The 25,996-nt window shown below is 43.0% G+C and overlaps 1 protein-coding gene across 4 annotated transcripts in view; it reads right to left on the bottom strand.

Moving 5' to 3' along the window:
- Positions 1-25,996, bottom strand: part of FER1L6 (fer-1 like family member 6) — a 288,985-nt gene that overhangs the window by 112,368 nt on the left and 150,621 nt on the right. For all 4 annotated transcript variants that reach the window (XM_068237997.1, XM_068237996.1, XM_068237998.1 and 1 more), the window contains 6 exons: positions 24,626-24,969; positions 24,226-24,334; positions 20,148-20,328; positions 14,935-15,055; positions 3,006-3,106; positions 846-936 (listed from right to left, as the gene is read on the bottom strand). In XM_068237997.1, the coding sequence (XP_068094098.1) occupies positions 846-936; positions 3,006-3,106; positions 14,935-15,055; positions 20,148-20,328; positions 24,226-24,334; positions 24,626-24,969 (947 nt within the window). The remainder of the gene's footprint in view (positions 1-845; positions 937-3,005; positions 3,107-14,934; positions 15,056-20,147; positions 20,329-24,225; positions 24,335-24,625; positions 24,970-25,996) is intronic.

The raw sequence follows: 25,996 nt of genomic DNA, 5'->3' as shown, positions 1-25,996 counted from the left end.
GGGTAACGCAACGCAGCTTTAGCCTGCTTGTGTAAGGCAGGGAACACACTTGTCTTTCAGTTTTCTGCGCGCGTTTTTCTACATAGGTTTTCTGCACACCAAGTGTGTTTCTCAGCAGAAAAACGCGCACGGGTTTTCACAGCAACTCATGTAATCGATAGAGGAAACTGACAAAATGTGCAGAAAGTCAGTTTTTTGTTTTGCGCCCGAAAAAAGCATTAAAGGGAAGATTAACGAAGTTGTGTAAAAAAATAAAAATACAAATCTAATTACCTGGGGCTTCCTCCAGCCCGTGGCAGGCAAGATGTGCCCTCGATGCCACTCCGGAGGCTCCCGGTCTTCTCCGGTGGCTCATTCGACCTGGCCAGGCCGGCTTCCTGGTCGGGCTTCTCCTTGCGCTGCAACGTGCGTCTCACGTGGTCGCACTGACATCATCGGACGTCCTACGGAGTATACTGCGCAGGCGCAGAACTACTGCACCTGCGCAGTACAGCCTGGAGGACGTGCAATGACATCAGCGCGACCGCGTGAGACGCACGTTGGAGCGCACAAGAGCCCGACCTGGAAGCCGGCCTGGCCAGGTCGGGTGAGCCACGGGAGAAGGCCGAGAGCCTCCGGAGCGGCGTCGAGGGCACGTCCTGCCTGTCACGGGCTGGAGGAAGCCCCGGTTAAGTGGATTAGTATTTTTATTTCTCTGTGAACCCTTACTTAAAGTGTGAACTAGCACATTGAATAACCTCAGTTCTCAGTTTGTCTGTGCAGAAAACGCATACGAAAACAGTCAAGTGTGTCCCCTGCCTAAAAGGGGCCTTAAAGTGCATCTTTGTAAATGTAATAAATCTTACCAGTTCCTGCTTACAGAGCGTAACTCTCTTCTTATCCAGGATTGTTGCATCAACCATTTTAGTTTTCTTGTCTGCGGCAGCAATGAATGCCCTGTGACAACGACAAATACAGGATCATTACACGTAGTGAGAAGGTTTATAATTCTGGAATTGAAGATAGATGTATCCGTGCCGGATACACAAGTATCTGCCTACTTGTGCCTACTTGTGTTTCACTTATAAAGAAGCTTTAATGGGAAAGGCTTTCTTTAAAACCATAGCATATTCAAAACAGGTTCTTCCATCATAGCAGCATATTCAGCATGGTAACACACCCTTGAAAGCAGTTATGTTGTGGAGCACTGTGGGAGTAGCGGTCCGCTTTACCACCGTTTAGCCCGTTTGAGGATTGCCTGGTCACTAGTGGGGTATAAACCTCTGGCCCTCAAGAGGTTAACTGCCTACTATTTTCACGATAGTGGTCCTTTAACCTCCTTGCTGTTCCAATTATTTCAGCAAGGGGGCAGCGCAGCACTTTAATTTTTTTTTAAAATCATGTAGCTAGTAGCTAGCCTAGCGCTAGCTACAAGATAGCCGCGGTGCAGCGGCATCCCCCCATCCCTTCCGATCGCCTCTGGCGATCTGCGCAAGCAGGAAATCCCGTTCAGAACTAGATTTCCTGCTTGGCTTCCCCCATCGCCATGACGACGATCGCGATGACGTCACCGACGTCGGGACATCAGAGGGAATCCCAATCCATCTCTCAGCGCTGCCTGCCACTGATTGGCCAGGCTGCACAAGGGGTCTTGGGGGGGGGCAGCGCGGTGCGGCGGGTAGCGGCGAATCAGCGGGTAGCAGCAGCGATCGCGTACTACACGCAGCTAGCAATGTGCTAGCTGCGTGTAGAAAAAAAATTGCAAAAATTGTCCCAGCAGGGCCAGAGCAATCCTCCTGCGCAGGTTACCCTGAGCTCAGCTCGGGATAACCGGCAAGGAGGTTAAAGTCTTTTTTGCTATTTAATCTTACTAAAAAGTTCCTCTGCATTCAGGCTTTCTTCTAAATTGTTAACATTTTTTAAAGCCGTAACTAGCAGCACTGGGAGAAAATTTGGGTGCCCGCAGTCGCCCGGTACAATAGCAGGTGCCGAGTCTTCCCACGATGCAAATTGTGGCATTACATTGCAGGCGCAGAGCATCAACTAAGAAAATAATGTTTTAATGTCTCATATACTGGCAGTCTTTCAGTGTCCCAGAAGATAAAATATACAAACTATTCACTTTTTTTATTTATTCCCTGCTCTCCGATGCTGTTCTCAGCAAGGAAAGAGCCTTATGACTGTAATTCCTTATCAGTGAGGGTTATGCTATAGTCTAAGTCACAACTTAAAGTACCCCTGAGCTGAGAGCGGGGTTTCCTTACTAATAATAATATGTTATGTGCGGGAATTACAAAGTAGGTAAAGTAACGAAGTAGTGTGTTTTATTTTACAGTAAATTGACAGTCCAGGAGTACTTTAAAAGAATCTGTCACTCGCATACCTGAATGTTAACTCTTTCAGGTAGAAAAATAAAAAAAGGAACACAGCATAGTTATTTGTGTGCTAGGCACTGTACATACACACGTCTATCTCATCATGTCACACTCACATGTCACCTCGGGTATCCTTTAAATGGCCACACATGCAGCTTTCAGAGGCTGGGTGCACACATAGCGTAAAACGCTGCGTTTTTGCCGCTAATGGAAGTCTATGGGCCGCAGGATAAAACGCATATAAAAATGCATATGCATTTTCTATGCATTTTCAAACCTGCTTTTTTAAAAAAAAACGTTAGTTTTGTTGCATATTATGCAGGAAAGTTGCCAAAACGCACATAATGAAAGTCAATGGGAATGCTATGGTATGCTTTTTTCATGCATTTTCCAATTCGTTTTTCCCAAAATTTATTTTTTTGCTGTATTTTTGCTTCCTGTTGTGACTTGCATAACTAGAAAACGTATACAAAACGTATATGCGTTTTATGTATGCAAGCAGCAAACACATTAAAATGCACGCAAACTGCATGAAAAACGCATCGCAAATGCACCTAAAACGCAGTGAAAACACACAAAAAACGCACACAACATTAACATAAAGCATGACATAAAACGTCAGGTCATATGTGAACCCAGCCTGAAACATACTTGCTCTGGCTGATGAAATCCGATAGAATCTCTCTCATCTTTTCTTCTGGAGCAAAGTCTGAGATTTTGACGAGCTCTTTCATGTGTTCCAATCCCTCTGACTGCAAAACAAAACATAAAATATTAACATTGATTAGTTATTGATCAGTGAAAGCTCACATCAAATCTGCAGCAAATGTGCTAAATACAGTATGTATCATCTGTCCTACCGGTAGATCACACCTAACAGACACAGAAGGAGCAGTGCCACTGATCAGCAGTACTCTGTGGCTTGTGGAGCAGATATGCTGACATCAAACTAATTAACAGACGCTAAAATGGGTAATACCTTGAAGGGGCACTACAGCGAAAAACTGTAAAATGTAAAATATGTGCAAACATATACAAATAAGAAGTACGTCTTTTCCAGAGTAAAATGAGACATAAATTACTTTTCTCGTACGTTGCTGTCACTTAAAGTAGGTTGTAGAAATCTGACAGAAGCAACAGGTTTTGGATTAGTCCATCTCTTCATGGGGGGGATTCTCAGGTATTTATTTATTTTTAAAAGCACTTAGTGAATGGAAGTTGCTCTGTCCAACTGCCAAAAAACTGTGTAGCGAGCAGGGAAGCTGGCCAGCATCATTGTTTAAATCCTTTTTCGGGAATATCTTTATTAAGAATAAAAGCCTTGCTGAGAATCCCCTATGAAGAGATGGACTAGTCCAAACCTGTCACTTCTGTCTTCTGTCTACTGCCTACTGTAAGTGGATTATGGGAGAAAAGTCATTATGGCTCATTTTACTCTAGAAAAAATGTACTTCTTATTTGTATCTGTTTGCACATATTTTAAATTTTACAATTTTTCGCTGTAGTGCCCCTTTGAGGCCTTGTTCACATCTAAAATCGAAACTGCAAACGCAAGAGTTTTGTGATTTTATGCGCAATGTTTTTTAGCGCCTCCCGGCACTTGCCCGCGTGCTGCTTTTTAAAAAAAAAAAAAACACTTTTCTAAGCGCTTTTTCAGAGCAATTTTTGAATTTACTCCCTGATGTGAAGTGAACTCTTTGACCTGGAAATGTATTCTTAAAAACACTCACACAATCATTGCACAAAGCGATTTTGTGAGCGTTTTGCATTTTTCCTATACCTTCCATTGAGGCAAAATCGCCTCAAAAATGGTACGGGTTGAAATCTGACATTACCGACAGGTTTTGGGCTAGTCCATCTCTCCATAGGGGATTCTCAGCATGGCTTTTATTCTTTTTGAAGACACTCCCTGAAATAGATTTATACAAAGATGCTGACCAGCCTCCCTGCTCCCCGCACACTTTTTTGGCAGTTAGATGGAGCAACTGCCATTCACTAAGTACATTTTGAAAATAAAGAAATCCCTGTAAACCCCTTATGAAGAGATGGGCTAGTCCAAAACCTGCCGGTTCTGTCAGATTTCTACTACCTACTGTAAGTGACAGCAACATAGGAGAAAAGTAATTTATGGCTCATTTTACTCTGGAACATACGTACTTCTTAATTGTATATGTTTACATATATTTTAAATTTTAAGATTTTCGTGACAGAGATCCTTTAAGTTTTTTATTCAGGCATTAAACAGAACTGGATCAGAACCATACAAAAATAAATGTAACATACTGGGGCTCAGGGTCCTTTCACACCGAGGTGGCGCAGTATTTTTACAACACACCACCGCCGAGCAATGAAAGTCTATGGAGACTTTCATACTGTAAAGTTACGGCGCCACGCGACGGAAGTGACGCTTTCGCAGCATCCCCTACGCAGGTCAAGAACTAAGTTACCGAGCAGCTTCTGCGTCAAGTTGCGGCGATGTGCGTTGGCTCGGAAGTCATGTTACTCTATGGCAATACATGAATTTATAAAAAATCACCGACACAACGTCACGGCACACATGCTCGGAAGCATATTTTATCAATACGCTTCAGTACACTTCCGCATACCCGAAGCAGGAAGTAATAGCAAGCGTGCTTGGCTGCTGACCAGAAAGGGAACACCGAGCAATAGCGTGGTTTACCCTGAAGGCCTGTTTTTGACGGTGCGATGTGGTGCATCGTGCCCTACACACTGCATCACTAACGCCGGTTTGTAGTCTGAAACCAGCCTTAAAGAGACTCTGAAGTGAGTTTAAAAATGACTTTTTACCTTATATTCAACAGGGGCATGTTTGCCCATGCTAAAACGCCGCTATCCCGCGGCAGAACGATGGGTCTTCACCCCCCAAATCACCCACTGCAAAATCCACACCTTTCTTGGTCGTAGATTTTTCTGCTGTTGGAGGCAGAGCTATGAGCTGCGGCTCTGCCTCCATGCGGCGTCTATTAGATCGGTGAAGGAAGACTGAAAGGGGAGGGGGAGAGGCGGAGATACGCGCTGATAGACGCACTGAGCGGCAGAGCTGCAGCCACTAGCTCTGCCTCAACAGGAAGCGCTCCCCAGACACCACGGAGGGGATTTGGGGGGTAAAGACCCCTCGTTCTGCCGCGGGATATGGGCGTTATAGCAGGGGCAAATATGTCCATGTTTATTATAAGGTAAAAAGCCATTTTTAAACTCACTTCAGAGTCTCTTTAAGATGATAATTAAGAAAAATGGCTACACCATATCACTTAAGATCATATGATACATTAGATTATGGTCTCCCAGTACTCGCATAATTAGCGAGACATTACCCCAATTTTACAACTTCAAAGAATTACATATGAGGCTAGGGTTCTTAATATGTTGCCAGGTAAACCAATTTATTATGACACTGTACAAAAGGGCTTGATTACATGCAAAAATCAGCCATCTAAAACACTTTAAAACCTCGCTGGAGTATCTGTGCAGCACAACAGTAATGAACACGACTCTGACCAATTACCATCTAATCTAAGCCGGCAGTTCATACACTCCTCCACACTCACTTGCAGCCATGGCGCCCAGAACCACACTTCAATAACTACAGTTCAATGGGTAGTTGCTTTAGCCAGGTATTAGGCATCCCATAGGGAGCAGAGGGATCCGACTGTATAACAGCAATAAACAGCAGGTATAGTCTTGTACTTCTCACAGAGATAGTCCCATAGATATCAGTACAACAGCAACTGACAACCATATACAGATGACAGCGCTGTTTATCTCACCACCTCCGTCATGTAGTTCCTTCAGTTGGTACCCACACTGTCAGCAACTTGCCACTGGGGTTTAGGTGTTTGAAACGGAATTCCGCTATGCTTCGTATGTGACGGTGCAAAGGCTAGTACTCTAGCAGCCAGGCATTACACCCTCTCCCATGCGGTCGGATCATACAGATCACCAGGACGCCAGCGGTAACTTCCGCAATCTGGTCAGCGTGCGGAGTGTGGAGTAAGTCACATGGACGCACAGGCTCCGCCCATCTACGTGTTTCCCGCCCCTAAGTTGGGTGATTCGTCAGGATGTCCATTAGGGCGTTCAACAGTCTTTCCTTATAGCTTCCTCCCATGTTAACTCCTCCCTTCTCTGCTATGTATCACACAGCCTCATTGTGGAGATTCGTTGCAGTACACTCAGACGTTTGGGGGGAGAGAGGCATATCATTGACTCCAACTGTTCCTATAGGTATGTACAATACAGAGTATGATGCTTCAGCATGGATCATCAGAGTAACAGAGACTTTTTTTGACTCCGCAATCCCAAACCCACACAAACCCGTCTATTAAAGATTGTAGGACAGCGAGCAGGATAAAGGGGAGAAACAAATAGCTGGCAAAACAGCACATGACAGTTTTTTCCTAACATTTAAGCAAAAGGCATCCACCACATGCAAACATCCCCTATACTTCACAGCTACAGGCACACCTATTTCTATGGTCTGAGTTGTCTCAGGAGTATGCAGCCTTTTTCAAATGGGGTTTAAGACTAAATTCATTATTAAGGCCGTATGGGGATAAGGTCTGTAGTTTAAAAATCCACATACTTTCCTTACAGAGGAGTTCATTCCTCCAATCCCCACGTCTCCCAGAAATCTTCAATCTATAAATCCCCTTTCAGACGATGTATGAGCAGATCGACCAAGAGACAGATCTCTCTCTGATAGAATCTGAACGCTCTGGGGAATTGGTCTTGTGACGCCGCATCCACTGCCTTGCCGGCCCAACCCCATCCCCCAAATGTTAAATGTGGCCCCCCGGTGCACTATACTTTACCTGTCCGTGTCCACTGCTTGCTCTGGGCGCTGTCGCCATTCGCATACACTCCCCACGTGGTTGCCGGCGTATAAGTGGGCGTGTGTGTGATGTCACACATGCACCCTTGTTACTCCAGCAACCAGTTGGAAGGTATGGTATAATATGTCTGTATAAAGTCATGTATTATGTAAAGGCCCTATCCCCATTTACTATTATGAACAGATATTGCAAGTTTGCATTAGCTAAAAACGATATTACGTTCCCCCTTTCTGTGCACCCCCTCCTGCCGGAGTGTTTGTGTTTTGTGTACAATCTGCTGCCACTTCTGTATCCTTTACATGCTGCTCTGACAGCCGCCATCGTCTGAAATATCACTGGGTACCCCATTCCTCCTCCCTGCTCTGCTGTCGCAGTGTTCTCTTTTTTCTCGTAGCTGTTATTAGCTGGCATATTACAGCCCTGGGCACAGCAAATTCTACTGAGGTTCAGTAAAGTAAAACCCAAATCTCAGAGGACCTGCGCAGAGTCCCAGCATAGTGCTGTCACATGACAGCTAATGACAGCCAGAGACAGGGGACACTGATATAACAGAGAGGTGAGGAGGGACACCGCAGGCTGTAGACACAGATGATTATTTTAGAAGATGAGAGTTGTCAGTGCTGCAAGAAATATGACATTTGGTACAAGACAGGTGGCCTCAAAAAGGAAATGCAGTGAAAATAAGATAATGATAAAATTGCTCATCTTTTACAACATTAAAGCGGAATATAACCCTGCATTTCAACTTTGCTCTAAAACATTATTTACAGCATATTATATGCAACCAGCATTTTTTTTACTAGACCAGCATTGGAAGGGTTACACACAGAGCTTTAAAGTTCCATGGATAGAATTGCAGACGCATCCGAAGTTTAGATAAGATACATTTAAGTAAACACAATGTAACAAGTGTGGAATGTGACACACACTCTCTGACTGTGCAGGAGCTGGAGGACAGCCAGAGAGTGTGTAACTTGTTACATTGTGTTTACTTAAATGTATCTATCTAAACTTTGGATGCGTCTGCATTTCTATCCACGGAACTTTAAAGCTCTGTGTGTAACCCTTCCAATGCTGGTCTAGTAAAAAAAATGCTGGTTGCATATAACATGCTGTAAATAATGTTTTAGAGCAAAGTTGAAATGCAGGGTTATATTCTGCTTTAATTTATAGATTATTTTCAGTCCTGGCCAAAAGCTTTGAGACTGTCAAAAATATTAGTTTTCACAAAGTTTGCTGCTAAACTGCTTTTAGATTTTTGTTTCAGTTGTTTATGTGATGTACTGAAATATAATTATAAGCACTCCATACGTTTCAAAGGCTTTTATTGACAACTAGCTGATTGCCCGGCGTTGCCCGGGAATATATTTGGCTGGTGTCGGCTCCACCCACTTTTTCTAACCCTAACAATTAATCAATGACCAAGTTTGTGAGCTTTGTGGTCTTTGGCATCAATAATTTGTATTGAAATGAAAAAATCTGATGGGTTGTTTGTGGCTCCACCCCCTTTTCTGAATTTGAACCCCAGTCACCCAATGACCAACTGTACCAGGTTTGAGGCCTCTGCCATTAGCAGTGCAAGAATGGTAGCAATTAAATATTCCACTTGAAAAGCAATAGGTGAAGCTTTATACACTATTGTAGGCTCCACCCACTTTTCTGAATATTAATCCCATTCACTGAGTGAGTAACTGTGCAAAGTTTAAGAACCCTCCAATTAACAGTGTAAGAATGGCTGCAGTTTACATTTTCCCAGTGAAATTTGTATTTGTCTCCACCCACTGATGACCCGGCATTGCCCGGGTATGTATTTGACAGGTGTTGCTTCCGCCCACTTCTTCTAACCCTAACGCACAAACACTCAATGACCAAGTTTGTGAGCTTTGGGGTCTTTAGCATCAATAATTTGTATATTCCCATAGAAATTAAACAAATCAGATTGGCTGTTTGTGGCTCTGCCCCTCTCCAGCATTTGAACCCCAGTCACCCAATGACCAACTGTAGCAGGTTTGAGGCATCTGCTATTACCAGTGTAAAAATCGCAGCAATTTAAATATTCCCCTTGAAAATCGACAGGTGAATTTTGATTGGCTATGATATGCTCCACCCACTTCCCTGAATATTAATCTCAGTCACCCAGTGACCATCTGGGCAACGTTTGGGAACCCTGCCATTAACAGTGTAAGAAGGCCTTCAGTCTACATTTTCCCAGTGAAATTTGGTTTTGGCTCTGCCTTCTTTTTGTCACCTGGACATACAGTCACTCAATGACCAAGTTTCTGAGCTTTGGGGTCCTTGGCATCAATAATTTGTATTTTCCAAGAAATGAAAATGTTTGTGGCTCTGTCCCCTTTTCTGAATTTGAACCCCAATGACTAACTGTACCAGGTTTGAGGCTTGTGCCGTTAACAGTGCAAGAATGGCAGCAATTTTAATATTCCCCTTGAAAATCAACAGGTGATTTTGATTGGCTTTTTTAGGCTCTACCCACTGTTATGAATATTAATCCGAGTCACCCAGTAACCAATTGTGCAAAGTTTGAGAACCCTGCCATTAACAGTGTAAGAAGGGCTGCAGTTTACAATTTCCCAGAAAATCTGTTTTTGACTCCACCTACTTTTTGTAACCTTGACACACAGTCGACCAAGTTTGTGAGCTTTTGGGTTCCAGGCATCAAAATTGTGTGAATGGAAGCAGTTTCTCCAAAAAAAAGCAGATCTGATTGGATTTTTGTGGCTCCACCCCTTTAGTGAATTTGAACCACAGTCACTTGATGATCGACTGTAGCAGGTTTGAGGCCTCTGCCATTAACAGTGCAAGAATGACAGCAGTTTCAATATTCCCCTTGAAAATCAATAGGTGAATTTTGATTGGCTCTTGTAGGCTCCACCTACTTTTCCATATATTAATTTTTGTCCCCCAGTGACCAACTGTGTTAAGTTTGAGATCCCTGCCATTAACAGTGTAAGAATCGCTGCAATTTATATTTTGCCATGTAAAAAGTTGTTTTTGGCTCTGCCCACTAACCTTGACATACAGTCACTCACTGACCAAGTTTATGAGCTTTGTGGTCTTTGGCATCAATAAGTTGCATGTTACCATTGAAATTAAACAAATCTGATTGGCTGTTTTTGGCCCACTCCCTTTTCAGAATTTAAACCCCAGTCTCCCAGTGACTGACTGTACCAGATTTGAGGCCTCTGCCATTAAGAGTGTATGAATAGCAGCAATGTAATTATTCCCCTTGAAAATCAAAAGGTGAATTTTGATTGGCTGTTGTAGGCTACACCCACTTTCCTGAATATTAGTCCCAGTCACCCAGTGGCAAACTGTGTCAAGTTTGAGAACCCTGCCAATAACAGAATGGCTGAAATCAATTTAAAAAATCTGATTGGCTGTTTGTGGCTCCACCCACTTTAGTGAATTTGGACCCCAGTCACCCAATAACTGACTGTATCAGGTTTGAGACCTCTGCCATTAAAGGATACCACAGCTGAATAAACAGATAACTCCAGTGTGTGGGGGGTCAAAAGTACATACTGTGACCTCCTCCTGCCCCCTCCGTCTGCCGCTGTTCGTGCACTATTCATGCCGGTGTCCCGGCGACTTGCTTGACCCTTGACCTGAACATATTTCTTCCCTCTTCACTTCTGGCCGGCGCATAGCTTTCGGCTCAGAAGCACGCTGTCCTCTCCGTCTAATCTGGGCTGCGTGTGCGCTCCATTACACCAAGCGTCACATGATTAGCATGTGACGCTTGGTGTATTGGAACACACACGCAGCCCAGATTAGACGGAGTAAAATGTAATGTAAATGTTCCCCCTTGAAAATCAATAGATACATTTTGATTGGCTGTTTTTAGGCTCCACCCACATTTCTGAATATTAATCCCAGTCACCCAGTGGCCAATTGTGTCAAGTTTGGGAACCCTGCCATGTAAAAAATTAAGTTGTTGGCGCCGCACAATTTTTCTAACCTTGACATACAGTCACTATCAAGTTTATCAGCTTTGGGGTCCTTGGTATCAATACTTTGTATATTCCCATTGAAAAATAAACAAATCTGATTGGCTGTTTGTGGCTCCGCCCCCTTTCTGAATTTGAACCCTAATCACCCAGTGACCGACTGTACCAGGTTTGAGGCATCTGCTATTAACAGTATAAGAATGGTAGCAGCTTAAATATTCCCTTTGAAAATCGAAAGGTGAATTTTTATTGGCTGTTGTAGGCTCCACCTACCTTCCAAATTCTTAATCTCATTCACCCAGTGACCAACTGTGCAAAGTTTGAGAACCCTGCCATTAACAGTGTAAGAATGCCTACAGTTTATATTTTCCCAGTGAAATTTGTTTTTGGCTCCGCCCACTTTTTGTAACCTGGACGCACAGTCACTCAATGACCAAGTTTGTGAGCTTTCAGGTTCCTGGCATCAAAAATGTGTGAATGGAAGCAGTTTATCCACCAAGGAAATCTGATTGGCTGTTTGTGGCCCCGCCCCTTTAGTGAATTTGGACCCCAGTTACCCAAAGACACACTGTAGGAAGTTTGAAGCCTCTGCCATTAACAGTGTAAGAATGGCAGCAGTTTAAATATTCCCCTTGAAAATCAATAGGTGAATTTTGATTGGCTTTTTAGGCTCCACCCACTTTCTTGAATCTTAATCGCATTTACCCAGTGACCAAGTGTGGCAAGTTTGAGAACCCTGCGATTAACAGTCTAAGAATGGCTGCAGTTTACATTTTCCCATTTAAAATGAATAGCTGCAATTTGATTGGCTGTTTTATGCTCCGCCCACTTTTCCTGGATTTGTAACCTCGATCACCAAGTGACCAACTGTGCCAAGTGTGGGGACTCTGGCTTGATTACTGGCAGAATGGCAGCCTTTTACACTTTTTCCATTGACTTGAATGGGTGAAATCTGATTCGCTGTTTGTAACTCCGCCCACGTGTGCAGGGGGGACGCGAGACCCCCAGAACATATCATCCCAGGTAGTAAGGGATCTGTGTACCAAGTTTCGTTCAAATCGGTCATGCCGTTTTCGCGTGATCGCGGCACACACACACACACACACACACACACACACACACACACACACACACACACACACACACACACACACACACACACACACACACACACACACACACACACACACACACACACACACACACACACACACACACACACACACACACACACACACACACACACACACACGATTTTATATATATAGATGACATGAGATTTATGCAAAGAGTCAGTATTTGCAGTGTTGGCCCTTCTTTTTCAGGATCTCTGCAACTCGACTGGGCATGCTCTCAATCAACTTCTGGGCCAAATCCTGACTGATAGCAACCCATTCTTTCATAATCAGTTCTTTTTGGGTTTCTCAGAATTAGTTGGTTTTTGTTTGTCCACCCTGCCGTTTGTATGCAACGCAATGATGGCTGCATGCGTTTCTTTGCTGGTCGCCATGGTTAACAATGGAAGATCAATGATTTCAAGCGTCACCCTCCTTTTAACATGTCAAGTCTGCCATTCTAACCCAATCAGCCTGACATAATGATCTCCACCCTTGTGCTCGGCAATATTATCACCTGAGTTAACAAGACGATTACTGAAATCATCTCAGCAGGTCCTTTAATGATAGCAATGAAATGCAGTGGAAAGTTTTTTTGTGCGATTCAGTTAATTTCCATGGCAAAGAAGGACTATGCAATTCATCTGAACACTCTTCGTAACATTCTGGAGTATATGCAAATTGCTATTATAAAAACTTAATCACCAACTTTTCTAATTTCCAATATTTTTGATAGTCTCAAAACTTTTGGCCAGGACTGTAGTCAGTGTGTGCCCATTGTAAAATCTTCCCTCTCCCTAATTTACATTCTAAAATGTATCACTGGTCTTTAGTTCTGCCAGGCAATCTGTACAGAATGTTTGTTACTGAGCGTTTTATGCACAGAGGGAGATAACTGCTTGCTTTGCAATTGGAAAAAGATGTTATTTCCCACAATGCAACGAGGTTCACAGAAAGGAAACTGGTAGGACCATGGTCATGACCTCACACTGTGGGAGGGGTTTAACCACAAATCAGCCATACAGACCCCCTGATGATCTGTTTGTGAAAAGGAAAAGATTTCTCATGGAAAAGGGGGTATCAGCTACTGATTGGGATAAAGTTCAATCTTTGTTTAAAGTTCCTCTTTAAAAGGCATTTTATTGATAAGATGTGTAAATATCACAGAGGAGAAAACTGGGCCTGATTTATTGAAATGAGAAAGAGGGATTCTTTTCAGTTCAAAAATATTCATGCAAAAACACTCTGCTAGAATTGTTTAAAAAAGGACAAAAATTAATTCTTAAAAGTGGTGGATTAACTCAAGTCTTGTAGGTTACATAATACTTATATAGTTATTTGGGTTGAAAAAAGACATACGTCCATCGAGTTCAACCAGAGAACAAAGTACAACACCAGCCTGCTCCCTCACATATCCCTGTTGATCCAGAGGATGGCGAAAAAACCCCACAAGGCATGGTCCAATTATCGTCAGAAGGGAAAAATTCCTTCCCGACTCCAGATGGCAATCAGATATAATCCCTGGATCAACATCATTAGGCATTACCTAGTAATTGTAGCCATGGATGTCTTTCAATGCAAGGAAAGCATCTAAGCCCCCTTTACATGCAGATATAGAATTTGCCATAACCACTTCCTGTGGCAATGCATTCCACATCTTAATCACTCTCACTGTAAAGAATGTTGGTGTTCTCCCACCAACTGTGTTCTTGTTGCATACATATGAACTAGCCGCCAGGAGACTTGGGCGCAGGATACAGCCGGTATATGGCTTATCCTGCTGCTGCACAAGTTCCCGGCTGCATTAATTACTATTCCCCCTCCAGGTCCACGTGGATGGTGGGGAATGATGTGATTCGGCTTCCAGCTGATGCTGGAAGATGAATTACAGTGTTTTAAAAGCAACTTCAGATCCGTCTTCTGATGGTGCCGTAGTTACTGTGCTCCGCTATACCCGTAATTCCTATTACGGCCTATGGTGGCTCCGGCTACTCCCCAAATCTCCTGCGCTGTTATTACAGCGCTTGGTTCTTGTTATGGTATGTTTCTTGTTACGGCAAATATCCTTCCATTTGTATATGAAGCTAATTAGTTACCTAAGGAAGTAAGTGTATCTTTTCCCACCCCAGCAACATAAGTAACCCCGTGTGTGGGAGTGTTTATCTATATAAATATCAGTTTACTTACAAAAGTGAAAAAAGTAACAATTTGAATAGCGGACCAGCCTAACCCATCTCCTCCTTTTTGCAGTTTTCTGAGAACCAGCACCTCTTTGTATTAAACAGTACAACTTCTAGCAGAGCCGAGACAAGGTCCTCCAGCACCCAAGGCTGAGACACCAAAGTGCACCCCCCTAAACCCTCCCACCCCAGCTGTCATACAGATTGTTATTAGACTAAGAGGTGCCCCAGGGCCCCCAACACCTTAATCTCTAGTTATCTGGCTTGCAGTCACTGCCATGTATCCCCTTTTCTTATTTCTCTCTGCTTCAAACACAATAGGGGTATGATAGCTGAGTGAGTTGTGCGCCCCCTCCTACACTGCGCCCTGAGGCTGGAGCCTCTCTCGTCTCTGCCTCGGCCAGGCCCTGCCTTCTAGTACAAAGTATTTAGGTGAAGAACTCCCTCATCCTGCCAGATGTACTTACTAGGTGGTCGGCCATTTTCTGGAGCACGTTGGAGGTGTACAGCCGGAACGTCTGATCGCCCCAGGTACTTTTCACGTAGATGCAGGGCTTCTTTTCATAGAACTGTAAGTAGTGGTAATTCCTGCAGGACAAGACACAGACTGGTGAGACGCTGATAACTGGGGCTGTTACCGGATGGATATTGGTGGCCCCAGACCATTTTTTGTACAACCCATTCTGTTCTATGAAGGGGGAGGATCAGTTTTGAAGGTTTTGATTATTGCTTCTTCCCATTGCTTGGCTAAATCTACATACTAACCAGAAGATAGATCTGAGATTAGAACCCAGAGCAATGAGACCTGACGACCGAGCGTTCTTCGATCCATCCTCCTCCTCGTCACATGACAGGCGCGAACAAGAGTTCAAGCGACCGCTGTTTTTTGCACGGGAGTAGACCCATCGCAAACATCATTCATGGAATGGCGCAAATGTACCCACATCACAAAATCTCAGAAACGATCGCTCGTCACATACAAAAAGACAGTCGCTGGAAAAGTTGTCTGAAAAGTAGTGTAGTGGGTACGTGCCTTAAAGGGAACCTAAACTGAGAAGGATATGGATTTTTCCTTTAAAAATAATACCAGTTGCCTGACTCCCCTGCTGATCCTGTGTCTCTAATACTTTTAGCCATAGCCCCTGAACAAGCATGCAGATCAGGTGCTCTGACTGAAGTCAGACTGGATTAGCTTCATGCTTGTTTCAGGTCTGCGATTTAGCCACTACTGCAGCAAAAGAGATCAGGAGTGGTAGGCAACTGGTATTGTTTAAAAGGAAATATCTATATCCCTCTCAGTTAAGGTTCCCTTTAAAGAGAAACTCCGACCAAGAATTGAACTTTATCCCAATCAGTAGCTGATACCCCCTTTTACATGAGAAATCTATTCCTTTTCACAAACAGACCATCAGGGGGCGCTGTATGACTGATATTGTGGTGAAACCCCTCCCACAAAGAAATTCTGAGTACGTACTCTTGGCAGTTTCCTGTCTATGAACCTTGCTGCATTGTGGGAAATAGCTGTTTACAGCTGTTTCCAACTGCCAAAACAGCAAGCAGCAGCTACATCACTTGCCAGCGGTTAAAATGTCACCATGTAATAAATGTCAGAATATAAAACAGGGATTTAAAAGATTTTACAATGGGCAAACACTGACTAAATCATTTATACATAATTATTGTAAAAATGAAGCAATTTTTTATTACACCCCTTCCTGGTGCCTAATCTTAACATCTTCTAATGTTAAAGTGGTCTGAAACTCCGACATAACATTCAATAAAAATGTGTTTTCCTACTATTTATTACTCATACAGTTATCATATTTGCTTTTGTGCATAAGTAATATTGTCTGTTTACAAATTACAAGTTTCCAAACTGTAGTTTATCGTGCCCTGAAAGCTGCCATTGCATTTTATTCAAACTGCTTTTTATTATATATTAACATCTTCTAATGAGCTTTTCTTAACTGTTTGTGTGCTTGAAGCACAGAGAGCTTCACCAAGAGCTCCTTTTCACTTGTTACACTGTGACACTGTTTACACACATGTATCAACATTAGAATGTAAACAAAGATACTGTTATCTACAGTTTGGATGTGGATTGAAGTTGAATAGCAGGACAAAGTGCTTTTGTTTAACCATTTCAGTGATGTTCTGCTTAAAAAAATTCTGGGATAGTAGCTTTCAAGCTGTGAGGAATGTTTTAGAGCAAAGTAGAAATGCTGGCTTTCAGACCACTTTAACCCCTTCCTGAGCATACATGAAAAAAGACGCTGAGTAATTTTTGGCGCCAGATGAAGCTGCTAGTGGAATATCAGTAATATTGCTGATATTCTACTAAGGCTTTTACCTCCGCCTAATACTAATACTCCCCCTAGTTACCCCTAAAACTAGACCTACTTAATATTACACCTAACACTTCCTGTCTCTTTGTTATGTAACTTTGGGCTTCGGGTATGTCCGTTGAGCACCACTGTAGCCATAATTGAGGTTGCTGCCTACGGCAGCGCCCAAATTACCATGCACCGCACAGCTCCTAAATTACTTGCCTTACTTCCTGAAGCCAGACCCTTCCTTTCCCCGAATCTTAATCCCTTCCTGATGCCTAAAATCACCTTGAATCTGTATTGTTAAAATCGCACAAAAGTAAACATACCAGTGCGTTAGGGGACATCTCCTATTACCCTCTGACACAATTTGCCGCTCCTCGCCGCATTAAAAGTGGTTAAAAACAGTTTTAAAAAGTTTGTTTATAAACAAACAAAATGGCCACCAAAACAGGAAGTAGGTTGATGTACAGTATGTCCACACATAGAAAATACATCCATACACAAGCAGGCTGTATACAGCATTCCTTTTGAATCTCAAGAGATCATTTGTGTGTTTCTTTCCCCCTGCATCTCTCATGCACTGAAGTTTCAGGCTGCTCGTTTCTTCCTGCAAACAGCTTTGCCCTTGTCTGTAATTCTTCAGTATGTGAAAGCCCAGCCAGCTCAGAGGACGATTTATCCAGCTTGTAAAAGATAAGAGAGAAGCTGCTCTAATCTAAATAATACACAGGCAGTGTGCATAGAGGGGCCTGGAAGGGGAAGTTCATAGCAGAACCACAACACTGAAGAACTTGGCAGCCTTCCAGACACAGGCTGACAAGTCTGACAAGAGATAGATAAGTTGATTTATTACAGAGACAGTGATAGTAGAAAGTGCTGCAGTAAGCTAGAACACATTAGAATAGCTTTTGGAACTTGTAGGATGATAAAAAACAGGATGTAATTTTTGTTACGGAGTCTCTTTAAAGAGACTCTGAAGGGAGTCTCAATTCTCTTTTTTAACCTATATTAATGTTAAGCCCCATAAGCACAGCCAAACCGCCGCTTTCCTGCGGCAAAACGAGGGGTTAATACCCCCCAAATCCCCTCTCCTGTGTCGGGGGAGCGCTTCCTGCTTGAGGCGGAGCTACAGTCATAGCTCTGCCTCAAGCGCGTCAATCCCCGCTGATCGCCGCCTCTCCCCGCCCCTCTCATCTGCCTTCACAGAGAGGGGCTGGGGAGAGGCGGAGATCCGCCGGCAGATTGACGCACATGGAGGCAGAGCTGCAGCTCATAGCTCTGCCTCCAGGAAGAGCAAAATCCATGACCAAGAAAGTCGTGTATTTTGCTGGGGGGATTTGGGGAGAATTAACCCGAGGGTTTTGCCGCGGGGTAGCAGCGGTTTGGCTGTGCTTATGTGGCTTAACATTAATACAGGTTAGAAAAGAGAATTGAGACTCTCTTCAGAGTCTCTTTAAAGAGGAACTTCAGCCTAAACAAGCATACTGTCTGTCATTAAGTTACATTAGTTATGTTAATTAAAATAGATAAGTAATATAACCTCTTGCCCACCCTGTTTTTAAAAAAGAACAGGCAAATGTTTGTGATTTCATGGGGGCAGCCATCTTCTTGGTTGAAAGGAGGTGACAGGGAGCATGAGACACAGTTCCAACGGTCCTGTGTCCTAAAGCACCCCCCTCCCAGCTGCCTGCGCTAAGCTTCAAATCTCAAATTCAAAATTAAATTTAAAAAAAAAAACATTTGCACCAAAACAGCAGAACGAGAACAACAACATCAGAAATCCCATCATGCTTTGCACAGCATCAGGGGAAAAATGCTCGGGCAGTTTTCCTCTGGGCAGCTAAAAATGAGGCTTGGGTAAGAAAAACAAAGTTTTGACACTGTGAAACTGTTGAAGAAACACCAAGCCTTTTCAGTGCTGCTTGGTAGATTGTTAGTCTGGAGGTTCGCCTTAAAGAGGAACTCCAGTGAAAATAATGTAATAAAAAAGTGCTTAATGTTTACAATAATTATGTATAAATGATTTAGTCAGTGCTTGCCCATTGTAAAATCTTTCCTCTCCCTGATTTACATTCTGACATTTATCACATGGTGACATTTTTACTGCTGGCAGGTGGAATGAGATGTTGCTTGCTTTTTTGGGCAGTTGGAAACAGCTGTAGACAGCTATTTCCCACAATGCAATGAGGTTCACAGACAGGAAACTGTTTACACTGTGGGAGGGGTTTCACCACAGTATCAGCCATACAGAGCCCCCTGATGATCCGTTTGTGAAAAAGAAAAGATTTCTCATGATAAAGGGGGTATCAAATACTGATCGGGCTGAAGTTCTTGGTCACGGCTTCTCTGTTAAGGCTCGTACACACGTCTGACTGAAGCCAACGACGGGTCCGTCGGCACCTCCCGCTGGGCGGGTTTTCAGCAGACAGTACAGCGTGTGTACAGTCTGTCGGCAAACTGATAAGGCTGTTTCTGAACGATCCGCCCGCCGACAGACTGTACACACACTGTACAGTCTGCTGAAAACCCACCCAGCGGGAGGTGCCGACTGACCCGTCTTTGGCTTCAGTCAGACGTGTGTACAAGCCTTAAGGCTCACCCTAGCTGCCCCCCCCCCCCCCCAGGTTAATGCACTCGCAATCCTTTCTAATGACTGACCCTAACCTCCTCTCAGGTGTTCGCATGTTTATGACGCCTAACCCAGACCTTCCTCCTAATGGTAACCACATTCTGACGGCTAGCTAACATGGTCCTTCTGACACTGACATCAACAGCTAACCTAGCCCTACCTTGTCTCCAAAACTATCCCTCTTAATTAAGCAATTCCCTAACTAATAACTCTATGCAATACTTATCTCACATACTGAATCCAAACACAGAGGGACAAAGGCACTTTGGCTATATAATATGACCAAAATCACTCTTATAGCCAGGGGCATAACTACAAATCATGGGGCCCTCCATCAAAATTTTGATGAGCCCCTTATTTTCACGACCCTTTTTTTGCCTCTTCTTGGTGCCCTTCACAGCCTGGGGCCCATCTTACAAGGCTCATAAAACAAGTGCGGCAATCGGAATCTTCACACCCATAACAAGTGTCGTCCCAAAACACCTGATCTTGAGTACCAGAGAAAGGGATTGTTAGTATTTGGGGCCCCCCACACCTCTGGGCCCCCCTGCAGTTGCAGGGACTGCTCCCCCATACTTACGCCCCTGGGTGCTGGAATTTACTATATTAATGCCAAGCAGCAGCAACCAAACGAATCTTGCCAATAAATAATTGGCTTCATACAGTTGTTGCCGTTTGGTACTTGTGCTCTTGATGTTGCCGTATATACAGCCATTATTACCTATTCCCCTCAGTTATAAGCGGTTTCTCTGGTGAGGTCACTGATTTGAAGGCCATGGAGATGTCATGAGCCCCGTCCCCTTCCTCAGCGTGCAGCAAGGGGGCGCTCTCTGGGTCTTCAGCGTCTGCTGCTTTCTTCTTGCCATGCGATGACACCCCATCCAGAACATTCCCAAAATTACCTGTAAGTAAGTGAAGAGTATCCAGCAGTTACCATGACGACAATACTGAGCTATGCCATGATAGCTCAGCATGGTTCCAACTGCAAAACACGAAATGCACCTTAAAGGGAACCTTGTGTGACTTGTAAAATGATGAAATAGACATGTGTGTGCAGAGTTGCCAGCATACAAATAACTAGGCTGTGTTACTTTTCTTCGTTCTATGCCTGAAAGAGTTAATATTCAGCTATGCAACTGACAGTTTCTCTCTAGTCAAGGACCCAGTCTATAATGTCTCTCACTGATAAGGACTTACAGCCTTAAAACACTTTCATAGTTACATAGTTATTTGGGTTGAAAAAAGACATACGTCCATCGAGTTAAACCTGAACTTCCTGGCAGAGAACTGAGCTTCTGAGAGCAGGGGATAGATAAAAAAAGGGTCAATAGTTCATATATTTTAGCTCTCTGAGACAGACAGACTGTCATTGAACTGAGAAAAAGAAACAATAAATTGACTTTTTTTGATTTTTTTTTAACATAAACTTTACAATATGTAATAGTCATTTTAGGAGTTGGAGGATAGATACAGTTGTTCATATCATCGGTTTATTTTTACTTAACCAGTTCACCCCCAAGGGTTTTTATCCTAACGGACCAGAGCAATTTTCAGTTGTCAGCGCTCCTCCCTTTTATTCCCTAATAACTTTATTACTACTTATCACAAGAAAATGATCTATACCTCGTTTTTTTCGCCACCAATTAGGCTTTCTGTGGATAGTACATTTTGCTAAGAATTTTTTTATTCTAAATGCATTTTAATGAGAAAAACAGAAAAAAAAGAAAAAAAATCATTATTTCTCAGTGTTCAGCCTTTATAGTTTTAAAATTAAACATTCTCCTGTGGATAAAACAAACACGTTTTATTTGCCCAGTGGTCCCGATAATTAAACCGTTTAGATTATGTCCCTACCACAATGTATGGCGACAGTATATTATTTGAAATATAAGTGGTTATTTTTCTGTTTGTTCTGGCCATAATTACAAGCCCTTATGTAATAAATTAAAATTAATTTTCCCCCATAAAATATAGAATAAAAAAAGCTGAGTCCCTAAGGCAACTATTTATTTATTTTTTTTAAGCTGATTTTTTTTTTTTACAAGTGTTTTTTTTTTGGGGGGGGGGGGGGGGGGGGAGGGTTGGAAGTGTAATTTTATTAATGATGTGTATATACTTGAAAATGTATGTATTTTGTAGGTGTAATATACTTTTTGGCCACAAGATGGCGCTAGTGAACACTCAGGACGTGTTCACTTTTTTTTTTTTTTTTTTTTTTTTAATACACTTTATTAAACTGTTACATTTCCTGTTTATGTGAATGGACGTAGCCGCTGTTCGCGGTCACGTCCATTCACTGCGATTGGGTAGAGGACTGTTCGGTCCTCTTCCCCAATCGCCCAGCACGGGATCCCGACGGTAATGGCGGCGGTAGCGGCGGACACACGGCGGTAGCAGCGGCGGGAATGCGCGACGTATTAAAACGTCATGTTGCTGTTAATAGCGGTAAGCATGACGTTTTAATACGTTAGGATGGCGGTAAATGGTTAAGAATTACTTTAAGGAAAACACATTTTTCCCATACGCTTACTATGCAAATGTTATACTGAATGGCACTCTACACACAATCAAAAATGCATGTTCCTGGACATTTGCAATTTATCAAAAACCAGAGTTTTGTGATTTACATTAAGAAATGAGTGTTGTCGCGAGCAGTAAAATGCATGCTGTGGCAAAATCGTAGTGGGAATAAGGCCTTGGTGCTGGTTCACACTACAAGAGCTTTTTCTGAGCGCTTTGTGATTTGAAAAGCTCTTGCTAATGTAATGCTATGGGTGTGATCCCACTTGAGGGATGTGATTTATTTCATATTAACATTTGAAAATAAGAAATAACTGTATATTAGTGTAAGGCCCCGTTCAGACTATGTGCGTTCCTAGCCGTTTTTACAGAATGCATACGGGCACTTTGCGCATAGAAACGGCTACTGATGTTTTCTAATAGCCTCGTTCACATGTATGCGTATGAGACGCATACGTTTCTCATCCGCATTGCTGCACGCAGTTCTGTGCATCACGCACAGAAACGGATGCTATGAAGGTCTATAGATGCATATCAAAAACGCGTACTATTGCGTTTTTAGCGTACGTTTCCCTCTGCGTTTCCCATAATTCTTTTCTGTTTCCTGTGTGACGTGTGTGTGTGCAAAACGCAATAGAAAACGCATTTGAATGCATAGAAAACGCATACAAACGCGTTTCTTTAAATTTATACGCATTTTGCAAACGCGGACAGTCTGAACAGGGCCTTAGGGATGAGAATAAAGTTTAGAGATAATTAAATCCATTTTTAGAAGAAAAATACATGTATTTACATAGATCTGTACATGAGTCCTGAAAGAGGGACAAATGAGGAATAAAGAGGGACAGAGGGACAGGGCCCCCAAAGAGAGACTGTCCCTTCAAAATAGGGACAGTGGGGAGCTATGTGTCATGTTAATTCTCTTGGCCAGCTTCTACTTTTTCAGGTCTTCTTCATTGATTTTTTAAAGGAGGGCGGTATGGAGGCAAGAATTTTCATCCTGTTTCACCAAATGGCGGTTACGTGGCTGTCATGCTGATCATGCTGTGTGTGTTCGATTTCCGGCAATGCCGGTTTCCCATTTTGTTTTTCTGATTTCCAAGAAGTCTTTGTCTTCTTTTTGCATTCTCTGATTGGCTAACTACTTCTCAGTTGACTTGGACGTATTGGACTAGAAAAGGCAGAATTTTAGTGGGGTAATTGGAACACCACGGAAAATTTTAGGTCAATCACAAGACTCAGAAATAGGGGTGGTTCGAAATGCCAATTTCCTATTCCGCTGTAAATCCGCATTCCGCCATTGTCAATTACCGCTACTGCTACCGATTCCGCTTTCCGCTACACATTTCGAAATCGCTGAAATTACCCCCGACTTTAACATCGATTTTCTCAAAAACTATAAGGTCTTTTTGAAAACTTTTTTGCATCTTGTTCACAAGATTCTGTTTAATAAACCCTGAAAATTTGGTGTTTCTAGGACTTACGGGGGCTTTGCTATTAACCGCTAAAGTCGGCGGATTTTTACTGTAATGTAAAATGCAGAAAATCTGCAATATCCGATATGCGGTCATTTTAAGCCAATCAGAAGATGCAGAATGAATAAACCAATCAGAGAATGTGGAAATTTTTGCCTAAATCCCCATTCTCTGATTGGTTTATTCATTCTGCGTCTTCTGATTGGCTTAAAATGACCGCATATCGGATATTGCAGATTTTCTGCATTTTACATTACAGTAAAAATCCGCCGACTTTAGTTAGTTAGTTTAATTAATAGCAAAGCCCCCGTAAGTCCTAGAAACACCAAATTTTCAGGGTTTAATAAACTGAATCTTGTAAACAAGATGCAAAAAAGTTTTCAAAAATACATTACAGTTTTTGAGAAAATCAATGTTAAAGTCGGCAGAAATTTCCACGATTTCCAGAGGAAATCCGCGAAAATCCGCCTACCGCACTTGCATTACCGATTTTCGCATTCCGATGCGGAAATGCCATTTCCGATCGGAATTTCGGAAATGGAATTTCCGCGGAATCCGAATAAGCATCCCTTCTCGGTAGTATCCGAGTCTTGTGACTGGTCTAAAATTATTGCAGTAGTTTGACTTTCACAGAAAAATTTTGCATTCTCTGATTGGTCAAATGCTTTCGAGTTCTGTGATTGGGCTAAAACTATTGAGCTGCGGTAAATCGGATTTCTGTTTTCTGATCAAAAATGCAGAAATTTCAATTCAGCGGAATCAGAATGAGCATCCTTACTAGAAGCATCTCCCACCCTGACTTACCAACACTGACTTCAAAACTTATGGGTTTCTCCCCAGTCTTCCTGTCAATAAGGGTGGCCTCGAAAAATGATCCGAAAAGGAGAAAATCTTCAAATTTTTCTTCATGTATCTAAAACACACACAGAGAGACACAATTTATATCATAGTCATTATCACCTCTGCAGTACGATTACCGTAAGTAAAGCTAATCTCAAAGCAAAGGTGACATCTCAGCTCTGGTTGGGCCCTCATTGGCTGCTGGACCATACCATAAGAGACAAGGGGGGAACAATGTTTTTTTAATGTAACGTTAGGGCCCATTTCCACTTGTGTGGTGGGAATCGCATGCAGATTCGCTCTAGTAGAGATGGGCCCTTACTGAGCATTATCACCCAACAGGCCAATTATACACATGAATCACCTCAGGAGGAACATCAAAGGGCTCCACTTCCACCTGGATGGAGTTAGTCTTGTCCGCAGCAGCACCTGGTTTGGCCTCCTCAGAGCCCTTCTCTCCCTTCTCTTTCCCCTTGGAAGGCTTGGAGTCCTTCAATGGGATTTTTATGTCTTTGATGATCTTAGAAAATTTAGACTCATGCGCCCCTCCTGATAGAATCTCCACTGCAATTTCTATCAAGATTCGTCCTCTGAAGGAAACTCCTTCCCCATGGCCTTCATTCAGTTCTTGGTGATCATCCATCAGAGTGGTGTTTCGGGGTGACCCGTACAAGTTTATCCAGGCTGGACCAAACGTTGGGAGAAATCCTACCAAGGAGAAGAAAAGTGTCACCGTGAATTAGTATTTTGTTACACCAACATATCACTGTGTTTGCTACCTGGAAGTCTTCTGCAGGGAAATCTACATTGTTTCTGTCATTGTGTCATGCCTGACACTGAGTTCAGGGAGAATTCATACATACAGTACCTTGGGCTTCTTCCAGCCTCCTTCAGACCTTTGGCTCCCTTGCCGTCTTCCCGGGCCCATCTCGAATCCGACACTAGGGTCCTCTGAAATTTCTACAGGCGAGGCATACAGCACATGCAAGGCTTGGCCACACGCGCGCACCCACCATCGTGCTCCCATCGCTGGGAGCGTACTGCGCAGTTATACTGGTGACAGGAGCGCGATGGTGCAAATGCGCAGCCAAACTGTGCATGAACTGACTGGAGATGGAGAACTTCAGAGGACCCTAGCAGAGGATCGAGGCGGCCCAGGGGGCCAAAGGTTTGAAGGGCTGGAGAAAGCTACAGGTATGTATGAATTTTTCCCCACCCATGTTTCAGGTACATGTTAAAAAGACTATCCAGTCTAAAATTAACATTGTATATATCTCCTTCTCATAAAAAGTTATAATGACTTGCTGGGTCTTTTCTCTTGAACTCACCACTAAATCCGGTGTGCGCCGCCTTCCGGCACGTAGCCTTCCTCCATGCAGACGAGTGCCACGGCGCTCTGGGTATCCGACATAGAGAGTGCCACAGAAAGGCCACAGCATTTTTGGCAAGGGGCGGGGCTGTGCACCATACAATGGGTCTGGGGGTAAGTTGGAGAGAAAAGACCCAGCGATTTACCATAACTTTTTATTAAAAGAGGGGAAACATACAATGTTTATTGATTTTAGACTGGATATATCTCCTTCTTAGGATGATGATCGGAGCCAAAACTATTGCTCTGTCCAGAGATTGAAAGGAAAGATTACACACTGGATCTAGAAGTAGCCGGGAGCAAAATAAGATCCATTATGGAGTGGCAATATTTGTTATTTCCTACAGTAAAGAATTTAGTCAGTCC

This window comes from Hyperolius riggenbachi, chromosome 5, assembly GCF_040937935.1.
Source record: "Hyperolius riggenbachi isolate aHypRig1 chromosome 5, aHypRig1.pri, whole genome shotgun sequence".
NCBI classification, from domain to species: Eukaryota; Metazoa; Chordata; class Amphibia; order Anura; family Hyperoliidae; genus Hyperolius; species Hyperolius riggenbachi.
The sequence above is the reverse complement of the archived record's forward strand: the minus strand, read 5'-3'. Positions and strand labels throughout refer to the sequence as shown.